We start from the raw sequence: 15,703 nt of genomic DNA on the forward strand, positions 1-15,703 counted from the left end.
ACTACCTCCATGCGATTGACAGCAGCCCCTACAGGTACTTCACAAACGGAGATCTATCTCTATGCAGCCTAGACTGAACTTTGAGAAGTTTTCTTGTTCTCCCTCAATTGACTTGATTCTCTTATTAGGCCATCCTGTCCCGCTCAAGTTTCTTGTGATATACATCTGAGTGTCTTTAGTTTCTAGCTGTTGCTGTTCTTCTCTTGAGATCCCCAACTTTTGCCCATAGCTCCATAGCTTGTCTAGCGGGGGAGCTCCATCCTACCGTCATAACCATCTCATAACAGCTCAGGTTCCTGAAAGAAGAGAACCTGCGACGAGAGTAAACAACAACAAACGAAATATCAGAACAATCCCAGGAAATGTCAGATTCAGTGGCAGAGAAATCGGCCAATTCGCTGGCTCCCAATGGATCAGCCGGCGGAGTCCCCAATGATGGCACTGGTATAGCTCCATCCCTCACATTCTCCCATTGCGCATGTGAACTGACATGGCCTTAGGCGTCCTTCAGCTCGATCCCTGGCTGGAGCCCTTCACAGATGCCCTGAAGCGCAGATACGCCAAAGCCCAAGATTGGATGAAGAAAATTGACGAAACCGAGGGTGGTATCGAGAAGTTCTCTCGGGTACGTGTCGATTGCTCCATGCTCATGCCCGGGCAGACTACTAACATAGAGATCTCATCACGCTCAGGGCACAGAGAAGTTCGGCTTCAATGTGGACCAGGATAATAACATCATCTACCGAGAATGGGCACCGGGTGCTCTTGATGCCTTCTTGATCGGCGAATTCAGTACGTTCAAGCCGTCCCCCGAGACACGCATTATTCTTGTCGCTAATGGTTGGCAGACGACTGGAACAGAGGCTCTCATCCCATGAAGAGGGATGACTTCGGTATCTGGGAGATCACGCTCCCGGCCGTCAACGGGCAGCCCGCTATCCCGCACAACTCCAAAGTTAAGGTACGGACGGCTGCAGAATATATTACACCCGCTTGTGTTGCCGCTGACATGATACTTATAGATCTCCATGACCTTCCCATCTCACGAGCGAATCGACCGGCTACCGGCCTGGATCAAATATGTCACCCAAGACCTCTCCGTATCGCCAGCCTACGATGCACGTTTCTGGAACCCACCTGCCGAATGGACGTACACCTTCAAACACCCACGGCCGCAGAAACCCGCCAGTGCTCGAGTATACGAGGCTCACGTTGGAATTTCGTCGCCCGACCAGAAGGTCACGAGTTTCAAGGAGTTCACCCAGAACATGCTGCCACGGATAAAGAGCCTGGGCTACAATGTGATCCAGCTGATGGCCATTATGGAACACGCCTACTACGCCAGCTTCGGCTACCAGGTGAACAACTTCTTTGCCGCGAGCAGTCGATATGGCACACCTGAGGATCTGAAGGAGCTTATCGACACGGCCCACAGCATGGGCCTTGTTGTCCTATAGATGTCGTCCACAGTCACGCTTCCAAGAACGTACTGGACGGTCTGAACGAGTTTGATGGCACCGATCACCTTTACTTCCACGAGGGAGCGAAGGGAAGACATGAACTGTGGGACAGCCGTATCTTCAACTACGGCAGCCATGAGGTCTTGCGCTTCCTGCTTAGTAACCTGAGATTCTGGATGGACGAGTACAAGTTTGACGGGTTCCGCTTCGACGGTGTAACCAGCATGCTCTACACACACCACGGTATTGGAACGTAAGTGGGCACTAAAGTCCGACTAACTATAATTAAACTACCACGACTAACACATTGCAGCGGTTTCTCGGGTGGTTATCATGAGTACTTTGGTGCTGGAGTTGACGAGGAAGCTGTGGTATACCTCATGATTGCCAACGAATTGCTTCACACCCTCTACCCAGAGTGTATTACCATCGCCGAGGATGTATCAGGCATGCCGGCGTTATGTCTGCCGCTCTCCCTCGGTGGTGTTGGTTTCGACTACCGTTTGGCCATGGCAGTGCCCGACATGTGGATTAAGATCCTGAAAGAGTTGAAGGACGAGGAATGGGACATGTCCGCTATCTGCTGGACCCTCACCAACCGCCGTCACGCCGAAAAGACCATTGCGTACTGTGAGAGCCACGACCAGGCTCTTGTCGGCGACAAGACCATCTTGTTCCACCTGTGTGACGCCGAAATGTACACCAACATGTCCAAGATGTCGGAGCTGACGCCGGTTATTGACCGAGGAATTTCTCTGCACAAAATGATTCGACTGATAACGCACGGCTTGGGCGGCGAGGGCTACCTCAACTTTGAGGGCAACGAGTTCGGCCACCCCGAATGGCTCGACTTCCCGCGCGAGGGCAACCAGAACTCGTTCTGGTACGCGCGCCGGCAGCTCAACCTGACGGACGACGATCTGTTGCGCTACAAGGACCTCAACGAGTTCGACCGCCAGATGAACACGACCGAAGAACGCTACGGCTGGCTGCACGCGCCCCAGGCCTACATCAGCCTCAAGAACGAGAGCGACAAGGTCATCGTCTTTGAGCGCGCGGGCGTCGTCTTCGTCTTCAACTTCCACCCCACCAACAGCTACTCGGACTACCGCATCGGTGTCGACACCGCCGGCACCTACCGTATTGTGCTGAACACGGACCGGCAGGAGGTTGGCGGCCATAACCGCCTCGAGGAGTCTACGCGCTTCTTCACTACCCCCATGGAGTGGAATGGCCGCAAGAACTGGACTCACATCTACATCCCCAACCGATGTGCCATCGTAAGTTTCTTCTCTAAATGTGTGGTCCCTTTCCAATGAATATTAGCTAACACTTCGCCAGATCCTTGCTCTGGAATCAACCATGTAAACATTGGCTGTGCGAAATTGGCGGGAGGGTGCAACACACTGGAGAGGATAGGGGTAGTCAAATTGGTTTAACGAATGGGTTGCGGCGAAGAGAAGACCATGGGATAGAGTTAGTAAAGGTTATATAGGAAAATGAAAGAAGCGTTAGCGTATTGGAAAGAAGGACAGCATGGTGTGAATGAAGGGGTGACCGTTTTCGCAAGCAAATTTCTGGATTTGTACCACAGAAGTACCTGATCAGAATGAAATTGAAACGATCTCAACTATAGTTATTCATTAATCGAGCAAATATGGGAACTGACTAAGTTGGAGATAATACAGGATGGAGCAGGGGCTCTGGGCTCGCCGTCCCCTACTCAACAAGCCAATCCTCAACCTCGATCCCCAAGCTCCGTCCTACGCCCCTAATCACCTCCCAGCCAACACCGACCCTCCACCGTCCGCCCCGATCCATCATGTCGCTCCCCGACGCCGCCGCGCCGCCGACGCGTAGTAGTAGCCGCAGACTCGCTAGGGTCGCGACGGCCATGCCCACGTCGCCGTCCACGACGCTGTTGTTATTATTCACGAGTCCCTCGCTGCCCTTCTGGTGGTCCGCGATCCACTCGCGGCGCACGGCGGCGTAGATGGCCACCATGCGCTCCAGCACGAACACGCCGGGGCCCAGCAGCTTGCGCGCGATCTTGCGGTGCTTGGGCCGCGGGCCGCGGCGGCCGCCACTTAGAGTCGAGGTGACGCCGCCGCCGCGGCGCCGGCGGCCGTGGTGCCAGGTGCTGAAGACGGTTTGGTCGTGGCGGGGGGCGTTGTGGGAGGCGAGGTAGGCGGCGAGCAGGAGGAGCTTCGCGGTCGAGGGGGAGGAGGTTGGAGAGGTCTGTTGTTGTCTTGGCCAGCGGGTTCGACGGTTTGGGCTTCGTCGGGGTTGTGGCCGCGCTGCCGGATTGGGACTGGAGGCCGCCGTTGAGTGGTGGTTGTTGGTCGGCCGAAGCAGTGACGGTAATGACGGAGGGCGCGAGGACGGATTCGTCCTGCAGGTAGGCGCGCGCGGCGATCAGGAGCTTGGAGAACTCGCGCGCCTTGTGCGTGCCAGCGGCGATGGGCGCGGTGAAGCGCGGCCACAGGGCCTGGCAGGCTTGCTGGAGGCGCGGCAGGGTGCGCGAGGCGGGCTTGGCGAGCGAGTCGTGGACGGCGGCGACGAAGCGGGCGTAGAGGTCGTGGGTTTCTTGGGTTGTGGTGTTGGGGAGCGAGGGGGGCGTCGAGGTGGAGGACAGGATCGTGGTGTACTGCGCTTTCGTGTAGGGCGGGAAGTAGAGGTTCGGGGTCGACGCTGTTCGCAGCAGGGCTGGGAAGGGCGCGGTAAGGATAAAAATCGTTGTTAGGTTTGGTATCTGTAGTTGAGTATATGTTGATTAGGACTGTGCCTTGAAGGAGCAGGAAGACTACTATAATCTTGGGAGGGAGACGTACAATTTCAGATAGACGCGCCAGTGCCGGTAGCAGCGTAGGCGGTGCTTCCTTCTGGCGGTCAATGGCGTCGAAGACAAGCACAAACCGCCAGCTATCGCCTCGCTCCACGTACTTGAGCATCTTGCTCAGCTCGACCGTCAGCGCCGCGAGGGTCTCGCAGCGGCCCGCCGGGTTGGGCCATTGCAGCGCGTTAGCGACGGCGGCCGTGGTGCGCTCGAACAGGTGGCGGGCCGTGACGCACTCGGGCGACTTGACGATGGCATAGCTGAGCTTGTTGGTCTCGTCATCGTCGCCGCTTCCCAGGGCGGCCAGGAGCGACGCGGTGATGGCGCTCTTGCCGGTGGCCTCGGTGCCGTGGATGATGAGGTTGCGGCAGGGCGCGGCGAGGGGGGAGACGAGGGTCGCGAGGGATCGGATCTGCGGCTCGCGGCACGGGTAGGTCGAGAGGAGCGTGGCCAGCAGCTCGTCGGGGAGCTGGAAGAGAGAGCCCATTGTTGTGCAGATGTAATGGTGGTTATTGCTGAGGCCACCTACATCGGCCTTCTCCGTTGTGATAAAACAAGTGCTCGTAAAGCCAAGCTCAGCTCGCTTGCTTACTGCTCGTGTATTTTACTCATCGATTTTCTCGGGAGTATGTTATGTAAGAAGTACAGAGTGCAGATGGACAGACAATCCTTCTGTCGTCCTTCAAACAATAATTATCAATATACCTATCCAATTGACATGTACTAAGCCGAGCTGAGTCAACTGATCGCGCCAAAAGTTTAGCCCCTAGCCGTGCAACCGTGCCGCTGGGATCCGCTAGCTTATTAGGAAGGTACAGAAGTTCAAGGAACTGCCCTTTCTCAGGTAGCACAGGCAACGGGCCACTACCCGACGTTGGTCCCCTAAAATAACTAAAGCGGGTCTATTTCGGTGCTGCTTCAGCGTCTTCAGCCTTCAGTCAGATTCGCCAAGAGAGCCTGCCTGTCCGCCCCCCGACCTGGACCGTCCGATGGCTGACCCGGGCAAGTGGAAGGACCTGCAAAAGAACAAGTGCTGACGTCGCCGATTTGTTGGATCCCTGGGGGTGGCATGTTCTGTTGCATGCGTTCGTTACGAAGGCTGTGAAGGCTGTGTAATACCTTATTATTACCTTTAACTACGCCTCATATCCACGGCACCCACCACCTACATCTGCCTCATGTGCCCTGCCCTTTCTACTTGCGACTTCAGGGTCCAGTCCTCACCGAGAACCCTACCACTTCGACGACCTGAAACGGGCTTCTGCTTCCTTTCCCCTTAAGCGGATGCGAATGCGGCATGTTATCGACTTACAGTCCTGGGCTGACTCATCTAATTACTTTATCGATCTGTTTTTGTGGAACGGCGTGCCATTGCCAGAATGACGGTCGAGATGCATCTCGATCTGGACTTTAGCTTAGATTTCGAGGCGATTCCTGCAGATGATGTTGATCTCTTATCTCTTGATCGTCAACCTGAGCGAGCCATCTCTGAGATCCCGACCGACGGCAATGGAACTCTTCTCGATCGGCCGTACCACCCTAAGCGGCCCCATAAGAAATCCCGCGCCGGCTGCAAGCAATGTAAAACCCGAAAAGTAAAGGTAAGCCTATCAAACCCCTAACCCACGATCGAGATCAGGTACGAGTACGAGGAGCTTACACCAGACCCCCAGTGCGATGAAGCGAGGCCATCATGCCGCTCTTGTACCTTGCGGCGGGAGACGTGTGTCTATCCCACCACCTGTAACCCACCGCCCTCCACGGCAGTGGTGCCGCGGAGTAGGTCACGCACAACCTCTTCGGCCAGGTCTTCGCGGGGATCTTCGCCCACCACGACCTTGAGCAAGGACCTAGCAAACACTAGCATTGTATCGGAGCCCATGTTCCGCCCCCCGGCCATGGCAGACGAAACCGACATGAAAATGCTCTGGTTCTACACTTTAGAGACATACTCGTCGTTTGCTACCGAGGGTGGCCGCTCACCCGCCGTTGATCATTGCTTGCGTGTCAAGGTCGTTGAGCATGCCTTCGCATCCCCATTCCTTATGCAATGCCTGATGGGTCTCTCTGCGTTACAGCTGAAGGGGCTCGGGCAAGACATCGATCCGTCAAAGGCTGTCGGGTACCGGGCAAGGGCTTTCGAGGGATACCGCGCGGCGATAGAGGCCGCCGATCCAAAGGACTTCCCTGCGCTGCTGGCAAGTTCTCTCATGATGTGCGCCTTGAGCACACAAATGTTTCGCGAAGCCAACTCCAAGTTCCTTTATATCGTGGATTGGATGCAGCTGTGGCGCGGTATTGGATTGATAGTCGAAATCATCAGTCCGAAATCCATCGAGGAGTCCGGCCTCGCCATCCTCTTCTATCGGCCTCCGATGGACCTCGAGAAGAGTTTCAGGCACATCCCGAATAATTTTCTCCTCATGGTGAGCTCCATCAAGCCAGGAGACGATGATTACGAGCACCAGCAGATATACTACGAAGTGCTCCGCTACCTTGGGTCCCTTTACATGGAGCTGGAGAACGGGTTCGGTCCCGTTCTTGACCTGCGTGTAATCACCTTCCTTACTTTCATGCCGAGACCCTTCATCCCATTGGCACAAGAACATCGACCTCGTACCCTAGTCATTTTGGCCCATTACCTATGTTTCGCCAAGCTAAACACCAACGTCTGGTGGATGCAAGGCATCGCGGATCCACAGCTGAAGGAGATTTGCGACTTTGTCGGCGAGTCGTGGTCCCATCTCCTCCGAGTGCCCTACAAGGTCATGGGGTTGACTGACAAGACCGACATTGCGAGAGTCCTCTTGAACAATGACAACTGGCTGCCGCCAGATATCGACTTGTACAACGAGCACCGAGATCCTAGGACGAAGGATCTTAGATTCCGCGACAATCTTGGGCGTGAAACGATGATCGTTGACGGCCAATTCAAAGTCAAGGCCGAAAGGCCGTCCCCGACTTGGAATTTCCCAGGGGATACAGATGCGTCCGGATCCGAAGCTGTAGGGACACCTGATTCTGAGCGGATCCGCGAGCTCATTGGCGAGGAGACGTTCGGGATAGGGCACCCTCTCAACCCGAGCAGCAGACCTTCGTCCGTACCCCGCTCGCCGGCGACTTCATCCACCGAATCGCCTGCAGGATCTGCATAGAGTTGATTAACCACAGCGTCATTCGACCCGATGTTACGGAAGGCCTCGGCGGCCGTCCAAGCCTGGAACAACATAGGCCGCGATTGCGGGCCAGAGGCTTCGGCTTCAGAGACAGGCCAAACGCCACTTAGCAGAAGTCGGCCCAGTGGCATATAGCAGGCTTGCAACTACAATGCCCGGGCTTGGACGTGGATTACACTGGGGGTGTTGGCGAAAGCTACAATGTACTCAACGTGCCGAGTAGGCAAAGTCGAAAGTCGACCGAGCAACACTTTTTGGAGAGTCTATATTATCTATATCTGGAGATCTATACGGTGACATAAAACTGGTTAGCTGAAATAACTACTCGAGTGGGCATCCAAAAAGGGGTGCTGACAGCCCATTTCAGGAGCGCTAGGAGTTTAGAGGAGTACGCTACCAAATAAAAAAGGAAGACGGGGAATAGAAGAGCTGGACCGGATGAAATGAGTATTGTTCGGTTAACGGTTGTGAAATCACTGTTCATCTAGGGCATTTATACGGCGCATAGTTTATATCCACTTTGGCACATGTATATACGTTCTCACGAGTATGACCGATTAGGCATTATCTGGCCAGTCAGCCAAGTTACTTTGCTTTAGCTATAAAACAAACGCAATTCATTCATGTACCGATTACCGTATGATTACCACTTGAGGCATGCTTCAGTTAGGTCAGAATTGGCCTTGGAAGATGTCCTTGGTGATATCTCGCAAGGACCATTGACCATTGCTGGATTCTGACCTTCCAGTTCTGGCGAACACTCAGATTGTTCAAATGGCTTCTAGACGCGGACCTACCAAAGATATCCAATAGTCAACTAACTATATGAGACGCAAGATTGAGAGGGTTTAAACCAAAAGATGGTCTGGTCTGGGTAGTTTGATTGGTGGGTATGTTAGTGATGTATAAAGGACTATGGGACACGAAACTAGAAAGAAAAAAAAGTTGCCCGCAGAGGGAGTTGAACCCTCTTGCCTTTAAGTATAATAGAATAAGAAATATTAACCGGCTACACCGGCCCGGGCAAGGGAAAAGGGTATCAATAGCATATATAAATCCCGAGAAGGTGAATGTGTTGCTTGCTGAGGTTGTGGTGGTGTCCTCGGTGTGGATGAACTCAAATATCTCATAACCGAACAACATCAACTCTACATACGTCAGCTGCCTAGGCTGATGAGGCTCTCATACCCGCTTCCCATGATTATCGCGTATGACATAACGTCCGAGTCCTGACTGCTTTCATTGCTCTGGGATATTGTGTTCGCATGATTAGCCTAGCTTCTCAAAGGCCCTGACGACGTTGGTTTTTTATGCGGTGATTACCAGGGCTCTTTTCCCAGTAGGGCCCGCAGCTGCTGAATCTTGATAAGAACCTCCTGAGACGTGCTCCCGGCCAATGGCCCTCTGCTACTACTTCGTCAAAATCACCGACAACACCATCTTCATGCCGCTGAACTTGATGAAGGGCGAATCAGCTTGTCGAAACCTCATCTATATCGCCCATCTGATGGCCCTTGGATGAATCCTCGTCGATACTATGGGTGTGTGCCATTGTCGCTCAAGTGTGGTCTGCCCTCAACTGCCCTGGATCAGTTCCGGTATCGTCCAGTCGGCTCGCATGCTCCATGAGTTGGGTTTCTGTTTTGATGGCCCGAGAAACCAAGAGGGATTTATCGCCATCAAGTGGCAGCTCGACTTCATTCTTAGAAGCTAGGCTCCTGCTGGGCTTCAGGATTATTCTTCTTGCTCCAAGTGACCTGATGTGCCACAGTATGGTGGCCAAGATTTCATCGGAGGTATGATCTTCACAATATTGTGATATTATAGCCTGCCTCCCTTCAACTACTTCCTCCCGGGGTAAGGAGCAAAGCTTCGCTAGGACTTCATCTAATTAGCATGCCCAGCAAAGGGTGTGATGCAACATGGCTTACAGCTAGCAACAACACCGCAGAGTCGGTCCAAATCGACCGATAGTTCCTCAGCATCTTCGTCGCTGAAAGGACCGTGGCATGCTTCAAGGGTGTCTGGTGTCCACTGATTGATCAGCTCGCGGATACCTTCGTCCATTGCCTCTTGGCTGGCCACAGACTCGTTTCCTGAGAGGACTAATTCCAGGAGTTTCCGGGCTCTTTCCGCGGCCCTAACTAACTTTTCCATGTTGCAATTTTGCCCTGGGCTGGACGTGGCATGCTCAACGGGGGTGATCTAAAGACGGCGGCATGGTGAAAGTCTAATCTGTCCACACCTGTATAGAAAGCTCGGTGGCAATAGGCCTGAAGGTAAAGATTTGAAATATCAGGTTTATCAGTCTGCGTTGGCTTCTATTATTATATTGGCGTTGCCGCATAAGTTTTGGGGGGCTCGACTGTTGGTCGGCACATGTTGTTGGCTGAATGCGTTGTGGTTTCCAGACGCATTCCTAACGGGTCAACCCATCATCCTCGTCTCATGACGGGTTCTACTGCTCCTAGAACATCAAACACAACGGCATTCGGATATTTGCTGTAGCAGTGAGTGGTGATCCGGGTTGTTGTATCTAGAGTGATCTGGTACTCGGTGGAATCCACAAGCGACTAATATGATCAACCTTCCACGGATGCATCGTGCCCATTTGATTGGGGTAGCGGTGTGAGTGATATCAAACTGATAATACGAGCAGTGAAAGGATGCGATATGATTTTCCATCTTCTTCCTCGGCTTGCTACCTATTGATGCGATAAGTAACTTGTATCATGGGTCATCGTTGTGTCCTCGCCCGTCTCCCCATCGTCCCCTGAGCTCATCATTAAAGCTGTATCCATCGTGACATGATCTGCATGTCTCAACCCTACCGCATAGCTCAACCCAATCGACGCTCAGCATCGAAGCCAGAACACCCCCAACTAAACTCTCCGAGCTTGTAATACTCGAATGCAATGCCTTGGTATGACCAAGGTCACCAAAGGTATGCCCATTCAATTTCAACATATCAAGTCCACCAGTGAAGACGAGGCTCCTCCCTCGTACTCTGCAACATGCTGCAAGACGTCATAACGGAAATCAGGTTGTGCTTGTAGAAGCGCCTTGAAATCCGGGTGAAGAACAAACTGCTGTGAGAAAATTGCAGAGAAGAGGGATAGCATGTATCTGAGTAGGTCATTCGGGGCTGTGTTGCAGTAGATGAATCTGATCAAGGGAATGAGGTCGGGAATTCGCCGCCAGGTGATGGGGAAAACGCGAAGAGCCATGTGGATTCTTGTGATGACGATGAACTTGAGATCGTTAACTTCGTAACGGTCAGCCAGCATGTACAGCTTGGCGTGGTGCATCAAGACCTCGGACGAATCGCCACATTCCCCTGCTCGGGGCGCCCTGAAATGATATGCATATCGCTGCTTTTCTTCCAAGTCATAGTAGGCCTCGCGACTTGAGTCTACGCAGAGAATATGCGTGAAGTTTTCATGCTGAAAATGCTGAGGCGTTTGACAATATTTCATGCCGCAGTGGTCACAGTGTATGCAAGCTCGACAGGTGTGCGATTGATCACGAGCCTGGTCCTCGAAGCAGGGTATGAAAACATCACGACCAAATACCTCCCAAGCTTGGGGCCCATGTTGATATAGGCTGAGGCAATGTTCTTCTTCGGGGGTGCTGTCAATCTCGCAGCGAGGAATGTGATAATCGCCCGTGTACGCAAATTCGCAGAGAGCAGCGAATGGACCTTCCTCTACGCTAACAAGATTGAAATAACCTGTTGCTGAAGGGCTATTTATCATATCGGCAAACTTGGGTGACATATTTATGAAGGCCGATTTATGAACGATGTATTCTGCAAAGTTGCGTCCGAGGGCGAACGCGACTGTGCCCCCTGCCAAGAGGCTAGGAAAAATGTCAACCAAGTGTCAAGACGCTAGGTCAAGAGGGACTCACCTTGGGTCGAAGTTAGGTGCTTCGGGGTGCACCCCCTAGCTGCATTCTGGGCCATCGTTAAGAAAGCATCGAGGTCCTTCGGCTGCTGCGGTGATTCAGCTTGGAGTCAGGTTGGGCAATTTCGTGGAACGATCAGACGGATGAAATAGCCTTCCTTGACCTAGGTGTAGAAAGAGACTGAGGATCCAACGGTTCACTGCGTAGGCCTACTTTAGGCAAGTGATGTAGTGATGTGGGCGTATCGGGAACTCAAGTATGCACGTACTTGTAAGCAGGATGCTTGCATATGAATTAGATCAAGGTAATTACCGTGAACACGTGGTGAGTTTTCTAGGGGGCAGTTATGGACCGTATGCAGATACCCTCACATCTGTTTTACGTGTGATCGGATTCTAAGTACCAAGCAGACCCTTGCTTGAGTCTTTGTTACCTGAGCTACTAGGGAGTGGCAGTAGGAATCAGGCACATGGACTTTACTTACACAATCCCTTCACCTTTTCTTCACAGGTGAGTCCCCTTTTCTTGATAAGTAATTTAATTATTGGAGAGTGACACTCCAGTGGTTCAAAGGGCAGGCTACCTTATAAAGTGACTCAAACCTGGCAACATGCTAACATTTAGGTACATCGATCATTGAGCCATCTATAGCACTAAAAGAGTATGCCCAAATTGTCTGGGGGCCATCCCCATGATCAGACGTAGCAGTTCCAAGATGGCTGGTGGCGATATGATAATGGGCCATTGATGGAATGGCTATCAGTCGTTGGTGGTAACCAGTGACCCCAAGACGTTTCAAAGCATCCGGGGCTTTCCCATCTTAATCTCGAAGACGAAGTGTTTCTCGTGTCTAAAACACCAGCCTGTAGCCTTGTTCAAGCAATGTATCGTTATGCATTCACTGCATCGTAAGATATCGCGAACTTGGACACTCAGGGGTAGTATCATAGCTCAAACCAGCTGCACGCAGCTGGCAGTAGAATTGCTGCAGGTCCCCAGTTGCGACCGCCCTAGGTTAGGAACAGCTTAAAGTGGAGTGATCTCAGATGCATCGCATTCTCGAGGGACTCGACCAGAATTGATGGGCTTTCTGCCATCTGTCGCAATCAAGCAATTCCTCTCTTTTTGATGACCCAGCGACACGACACGACACCACATCACCAAGTGGCATCTTCTACCGGCTCTGTGAGTTCCTATAGTGGTTTTAAAAGACCACAGCAAGAAGTAAGGACGTAATCGCAGCCGTGGAGATTGCGCACCTGCCTTGAACAGATAACAGGAACCTGGGAATTTTGGCCGGTCGACCATCCTGAAAACGAAACGAAAAAAACCCATTTTTTGGCATCCATCAAATCATTCACCTTCTGTCAATCCTCCCAGCCACTTCCCTTCCCACCCACCCATTCAAACTCTGCAATAATCTCTGACGCGTTTGTGCATCTCGTACAAACCAAACATCGCCGCTGCCTTCCTTGTCTGGGATTATACAGATACGTGGGAAAGAGGGAAAGACAGACAGACAGACAGGACTGACAGACACACGCCTCTGATTTTTTGATCGCTGATCTGATTCTTTTGATCAAACAATCAAACCACAACAGAAGAGAGAAAAGCCAGTCAATCTAATTCTGATTCCATACCTGCACTCACAAAGCAACCCATCACACTCATCTCGATTTACTCATCCACCCGCCAATTCGTTCGCATAAGTTGACCACTGACTGCTGTCCTTGACTGCTCCTGTGTAAACTGCAAAATCCTTTGTTCTGCACCACCCGCATCTGTCTTGAGCTGCTGCGCTGCGACTTGCATACTCTCCACTGTTGTTACTGAAAGGGAACAAGAGCTTGAACTTGGCCTGCTGTCTCTTTGTCTGCTGCTTGACGTACTTGACGCACTTGACACCCATTGTCAATCTCGGCAACTTTGTTACCTCGATCATCTCCACGCAACTGCTTCCTTGCTCGAAAAATACTGCAATAATGGCCGATCCATCCAAGAATATCGAGTCGATTCTGGCTGCTCTAGGTTCGCGATCCCCTTCCACTGACATCTCGTCGCCCTCTATCTCGCGAGTTATCTTGCAGGTAATATTAGTGCAATCAAAGACTGACCATCTTCCCCGCCGTGTACAGCCCAGCAACGCCCTGCGACAACACCGAACCCGAACCCGGTCCAAATGTCCCATCCGAACGCCCCGTATCAACAGGCACCGACACCCAATGCCTATCCGCCTTCGATGCCGCCTGGTGTTCAGGCTCCTCCATATGCCGGAGGAGCATACCCTCTCCCCCAGCCCTCGGCTAGTGGAAGCTTTGACTTCAGTGCTATCAAACCCGTCAATTCGGGGACTGTCAGTATTGCGGATGCTATCGCCCAAGCCAAAGCTTTTGCGACAGAGAAGGGCATCTCATATGACCACTCGCGGGCTCCTTCCGCCTCATATCAGTCGCATGACCCTCGTGCACATTATAGATCGCGCTCTCGTTCGCCGCCTGCACGTCGTGATGCCTATCGTGACAACCTCAACCCGTACAGAGATGAACGTCGTGATGAACACCGTGGCACCTCTCGTGAATATGGTCGCGATCGCTCCATGTCTCCCGGTCCTAGCAGAGGCCACTTCTCCCCCGTGGCAACAATAGCCGTGACCGGGGTGGTGATGATGACACCGAAACTATTCAGATTGAGTCTAGTTTAGTTGGCCTCATCATTGGCAGACAAGGCGAGAACTTGCGACGTGTCGAGTCGGAGACCGGATGCCGCGTACAATTCATTACTGGCCCTGATAACCAAGGCCCTTATCGTCAGTGCAGAATCAGTGGCCCTCAAGCCAGGCGTGCCGAAGCCAAGGCGGCCATTGATAGAATTATTGAAGACTCGGGTATGGGTGCCATTGCCCGAGCTGGACTCGACAAGGGCCGCGGCGGCGGTGCTGCCGCTGCTCACGCCCCCGTTCCTGGTACGCTGCGTGAGGGTGAAGACTGCATGCAAATCATGGTGCCTGATCGTACTGTTGGTCTGATCATTGGTCGTGGTGGCGAAACTATTAGAGACCTGCAAGAACGAAGTGGGTGCCACATTAACATTGTGGGTGAGAACAAAAGTGTCAACGGCCTGCGACCTGTCAACCTGATTGGTTCTCGTGAAGCTGCTGCTCAAGCCAAGGAGCACATCATGGAAATTGTCGACAGTGACAGCCGGAACGTCAACGGAGGTGGCAAGCAGGACCGACCCCCTCGTAATGACCATGGTCGAGATAGTGGTCTACCCTCCATGGGCGGCGGTATGGGCGGCGGTAGCGGCGGCGGCATGGGCGGTGGTGGCGGTGGCGGTGGTGGTGATAAGATCAATGACTCGATTTACGTCCCCTCCGAGGCTGTGGGTATGATCATCGGCAAGGGTGGTGAGACTATTCGTGAGATGCAGTCCCAGACGGGCTGCAAGATAAACGTCTCGCAATCCTCTGGTCCTGGCGAGGTTGAGCGTGAGATTGGTCTCGTGGGATCCCGCGAAGCCATCGGCCAAGCCAAGTTGGCTATCGAAGACAAGGTGGAAGCAGTGGTGAGTAATATGTGCCCCCATCCAATAAGCATCGATCTCCCTTCTAACCTCTGATGACAGCGACAGAAGAACAGTGGTGGCGGTGGTCGTGGTGGAGGCCGTGGCCCTCGTCGTGATTATGATAATCCCAACTACTCCCAGTCGGGCTCCAACAGTGGCTCCGGCCCATCTGGTGCTCCTGCTGGCCAGCCTCCTGCTGCTGCCAATGGTGCCGACCCGTATGCTGCCTGTAAGTTACTTGCTCTTAATCTGGTACTTTGAACATGACTAATTTTTTAAAAGATGGTGGTTACCAAGCTTATCTTGCCCTATGGTACCAAGCACTTGCCCAGCAACAACAGAACGGGCAAGGTGATGCACCAAAGCCGTAAAGCTTCGACTTGTCACTCATCCGATCACGACTATGGCGAAATAAGTCGTCTCTGCTTAGCATGATGCTGCCCTAAGCGTCGCAGCTCATCTGAGCCCTAATTTTTCTCATGGTTGTAACAACGATATTTATGGACGAATGGACGCTATATCAGGGAGCGTTTGGTTTATACGGGTGTCTCTGTACACTACATCTACGCTTCTCCAGATACCCCTAAGAGCTAGTGTTTTGGCAGGATGCTGTCGCATCTGCCGCGCTCTTTATACGATTGGTGAAGAGGGAGGAGTCGTGGTCATTTGAGCTCGATTTTGAGTTGGTCGCTGATTCTTATTTCTTCTCATTCTCTGCAGTTGACTGAGGCATCTTGAGCTCGTGGCTCGGATACTTCATT

General features: G+C 52.7%; 6 protein-coding genes across 6 annotated transcripts; 3 read left to right on the forward strand and 3 right to left on the reverse strand.

Annotated features, from left to right (window-relative positions):
* Nucleotides 1-362: 362 nt before the first annotated feature.
* Nucleotides 363-2,828, forward strand: PG994_002157 (family 13 glycoside hydrolase; the record flags this gene model as incomplete). The annotated part of the gene is made up of 8 exons (XM_066853566.1): nt 363-444; nt 501-625; nt 675-792; nt 849-961; nt 1,023-1,358; nt 1,436-1,713; nt 1,774-2,740; nt 2,802-2,828. 8 exons carry the CDS (start codon nt 363-365, stop codon nt 2,826-2,828), a joined length of 2,046 nt encoding a protein of 681 aa, XP_066721707.1.
* Nucleotides 2,829-3,179: 351 nt separating this feature from the next.
* Nucleotides 3,180-4,783, reverse strand: PG994_002158 (uncharacterized protein; the record flags this gene model as incomplete). Its single annotated transcript, XM_066853567.1, is given in 3 exon segments — nt 3,180-3,708; nt 3,728-4,212; nt 4,292-4,783. The coding sequence occupies 3 exon segments, from the start codon at nt 4,781-4,783 to the stop codon at nt 3,180-3,182; spliced, it is 1,506 nt and encodes a 501-aa protein (XP_066721708.1).
* Nucleotides 4,784-5,675: 892 nt separating this feature from the next.
* Nucleotides 5,676-7,451, forward strand: PG994_002159 (uncharacterized protein; the record flags this gene model as incomplete). The annotated part of the gene is made up of 2 exons (XM_066853568.1): nt 5,676-5,897; nt 5,931-7,451. 2 exons carry the CDS (start codon nt 5,676-5,678, stop codon nt 7,449-7,451), a joined length of 1,743 nt encoding a protein of 580 aa, XP_066721709.1.
* Nucleotides 7,452-9,206: 1,755 nt separating this feature from the next.
* Nucleotides 9,207-9,629, reverse strand: PG994_002160 (uncharacterized protein; the record flags this gene model as incomplete). Its single annotated transcript, XM_066853569.1, has 2 exons — nt 9,207-9,229; nt 9,404-9,629. 2 exons carry the CDS (start codon nt 9,627-9,629, stop codon nt 9,207-9,209), a joined length of 249 nt encoding a protein of 82 aa, XP_066721710.1.
* An 803-nt stretch (nt 9,630-10,432) lies between these two features.
* On the reverse strand, nt 10,433-11,248 carry PG994_002161 (uncharacterized protein; the record flags this gene model as incomplete). The annotated part of the gene is made up of 1 exon (XM_066853570.1): nt 10,433-11,248. The coding sequence occupies one exon, from the start codon at nt 11,246-11,248 to the stop codon at nt 10,433-10,435; it is 816 nt and encodes a 271-aa protein (XP_066721711.1).
* A 2,112-nt stretch (nt 11,249-13,360) lies between these two features.
* Nucleotides 13,361-15,313, forward strand: PG994_002162 (uncharacterized protein; the record flags this gene model as incomplete). The annotated part of the gene is made up of 5 exons (XM_066853571.1): nt 13,361-13,406; nt 13,514-14,037; nt 14,064-14,942; nt 15,003-15,171; nt 15,225-15,313. 5 exons carry the CDS (start codon nt 13,361-13,363, stop codon nt 15,311-15,313), a joined length of 1,707 nt encoding a protein of 568 aa, XP_066721712.1.
* Nucleotides 15,314-15,703: the final 390 nt, after the last annotated feature.

Source organism: Apiospora phragmitis, assembly GCF_038363925.1.
Source record: "Apiospora phragmitis strain CBS 135458 chromosome Unknown utg000002l:1.0-5516284.0:1.0-5523493.0, whole genome shotgun sequence".
In the NCBI taxonomy this organism is placed as follows: Eukaryota; Fungi; Ascomycota; class Sordariomycetes; order Amphisphaeriales; family Apiosporaceae; genus Apiospora; species Apiospora phragmitis.